At 45.2% G+C, this 1570-nt stretch overlaps 1 protein-coding gene across 1 annotated transcript in view; it reads right to left on the bottom strand.

Annotated features, from left to right (window-relative positions):
* The window catches only part of crtac1a (cartilage acidic protein 1a), a 9690-nt gene that overhangs the window by 2453 nt on the left and 5667 nt on the right, over positions 1 to 1570 (bottom strand). Inside the window, exons 7-11 of the mRNA XM_032525435.1 lie at positions 1135 to 1271; positions 928 to 1064; positions 714 to 796; positions 434 to 534; positions 163 to 331 (exon numbers count right to left, since the gene is read on the bottom strand). Coding sequence (XP_032381326.1) covers positions 163 to 331; positions 434 to 534; positions 714 to 796; positions 928 to 1064; positions 1135 to 1271 — 627 coding nt within the window. The remainder of the gene's footprint in view (positions 1 to 162; positions 332 to 433; positions 535 to 713; positions 797 to 927; positions 1065 to 1134; positions 1272 to 1570) is intronic.

The following is a 1570-nucleotide window of genomic DNA, read 5'->3' as shown; positions in this document are numbered from 1 at the left end:
AGATGTTTGCTGTATGTGACAACATATGCTGTAGCCTAAAACATGCATGACATCGCTTAGAGCACCTTCAGTACATGCAATAAAAATAATTCAAAATGTAAATGTTTGAGTGTCCCATTTTATTTCAGTGTCATTGGATCATAAAGTGAGAAAGGAAGTTACCTAAACCAAAGTGTGCGACAGGCTCCATCTCACACAGGTACCCCGAGCCTCCGTCAATGATGCGTGTGTGTGCTCCACTGTGACCGGTGAAGGCTGTCACCTTGGCTCCCCGGGCAAAAGAGCCAAACTTGGTGCGAGGGATGACCCGAAGCCAGTTGTTGGATGAGCCCTGATGAGGTTTGACAGTTTAAGCACACACCCACACACCCATACCCACCCCACACACCCCACACACCCACCCCCCCACACACAAACACACACACACACACACCTGTGTGACTTTGAAGATAGAGATTGGCTGCTGGGCACTCTCTCCATGTGCCAGCAGCAGGTCCAGCTGTCCGTCCCCATCGAAGTCTGTCACAGTGCCTCCTGTCCAAAACAAACACAGCTTTCACTACACTGACCTACATAACAACTTCACTGTGGTGTTTATCTGACAGCTGTGTCTCTGCAAATCTTATCCACTTCGAGTTTATAACATTTAGACATTAAAACGGATGAAATTCTGTTGTCCAATGTCCTCTGCTGTGAGTTGAGAGATAGCTGACCTGTTCCCCGGCCCTGCGGCTCTGCAGCGTCTCCCACATTAAGCTCCTGGATCAAAGGGTCTGCATCAGCTCTCCTTGACACCCTGCAAACAAACACACAACAATCTAAATCTAGCTAATAATGTAAACAATAATCCAGGATTTGTTTAACTGACAATTATTTGTGTTATAGTGGGTTCTTGGTATAGGACTTACATAATAATTGAAATGTTACCTGAACAGCCTGTTAGGGGCACTACTTCTATAAGCAATATTGTTGAAAAACACCTCCAGCTCCTTGTCGTTGTCAAAGTCGGCAGCGATGACTGTGCGAATAGGTGAGGGAGTTGAAAATCCTCCAGTGGCTATGTTCTGCACAAGAGAACACTGTCAAGTCTTGCTTTATCAAACTTGTTTAATCTTTTCCCACCACTGTCCTTACCCGGAATTTAGAGTCGCTGCCCTGCAGGAAAAGTCTGTGTGGGCCGTTCCAGTTGCCATAGACGATGTCAGTCTTTCCATCGCCATTGAAGTCAGCTAGTGCTACTCCTCTGCCATGCTGGTTCCGATCCTCCACACCTGCAGAAGTTACACAATGTTGAAAGCTTTAGTGTTGCTAGTGCTGGAATAATAATACAATGTATTTGGATATGATTTATGGATGCACCAATCCAACATTTTCAGTCCTGATACCGCTACCGATACCTGGGCTTTGTGTATCTGTTGATACCTGATACCAATCCAATACCGTTGTTGAATTAATAATAAACTGTATACCTTCCATCTTACACCTTCCTTGCACCATGTGGAAGAGACTAAAGGCACCAGGCTTTCCTAACTAAACATTGCTTACTGCATTTCGTTGCAATGTACCTGTA

This window comes from Etheostoma spectabile, chromosome 2 (genome assembly GCF_008692095.1).
Source record: "Etheostoma spectabile isolate EspeVRDwgs_2016 chromosome 2, UIUC_Espe_1.0, whole genome shotgun sequence".
NCBI classification, from domain to species: Eukaryota; Metazoa; Chordata; class Actinopteri; order Perciformes; family Percidae; genus Etheostoma; species Etheostoma spectabile.
Note: the sequence above shows the minus strand (reverse complement) of the source record. Positions and strands in the feature narration are given on the sequence as shown.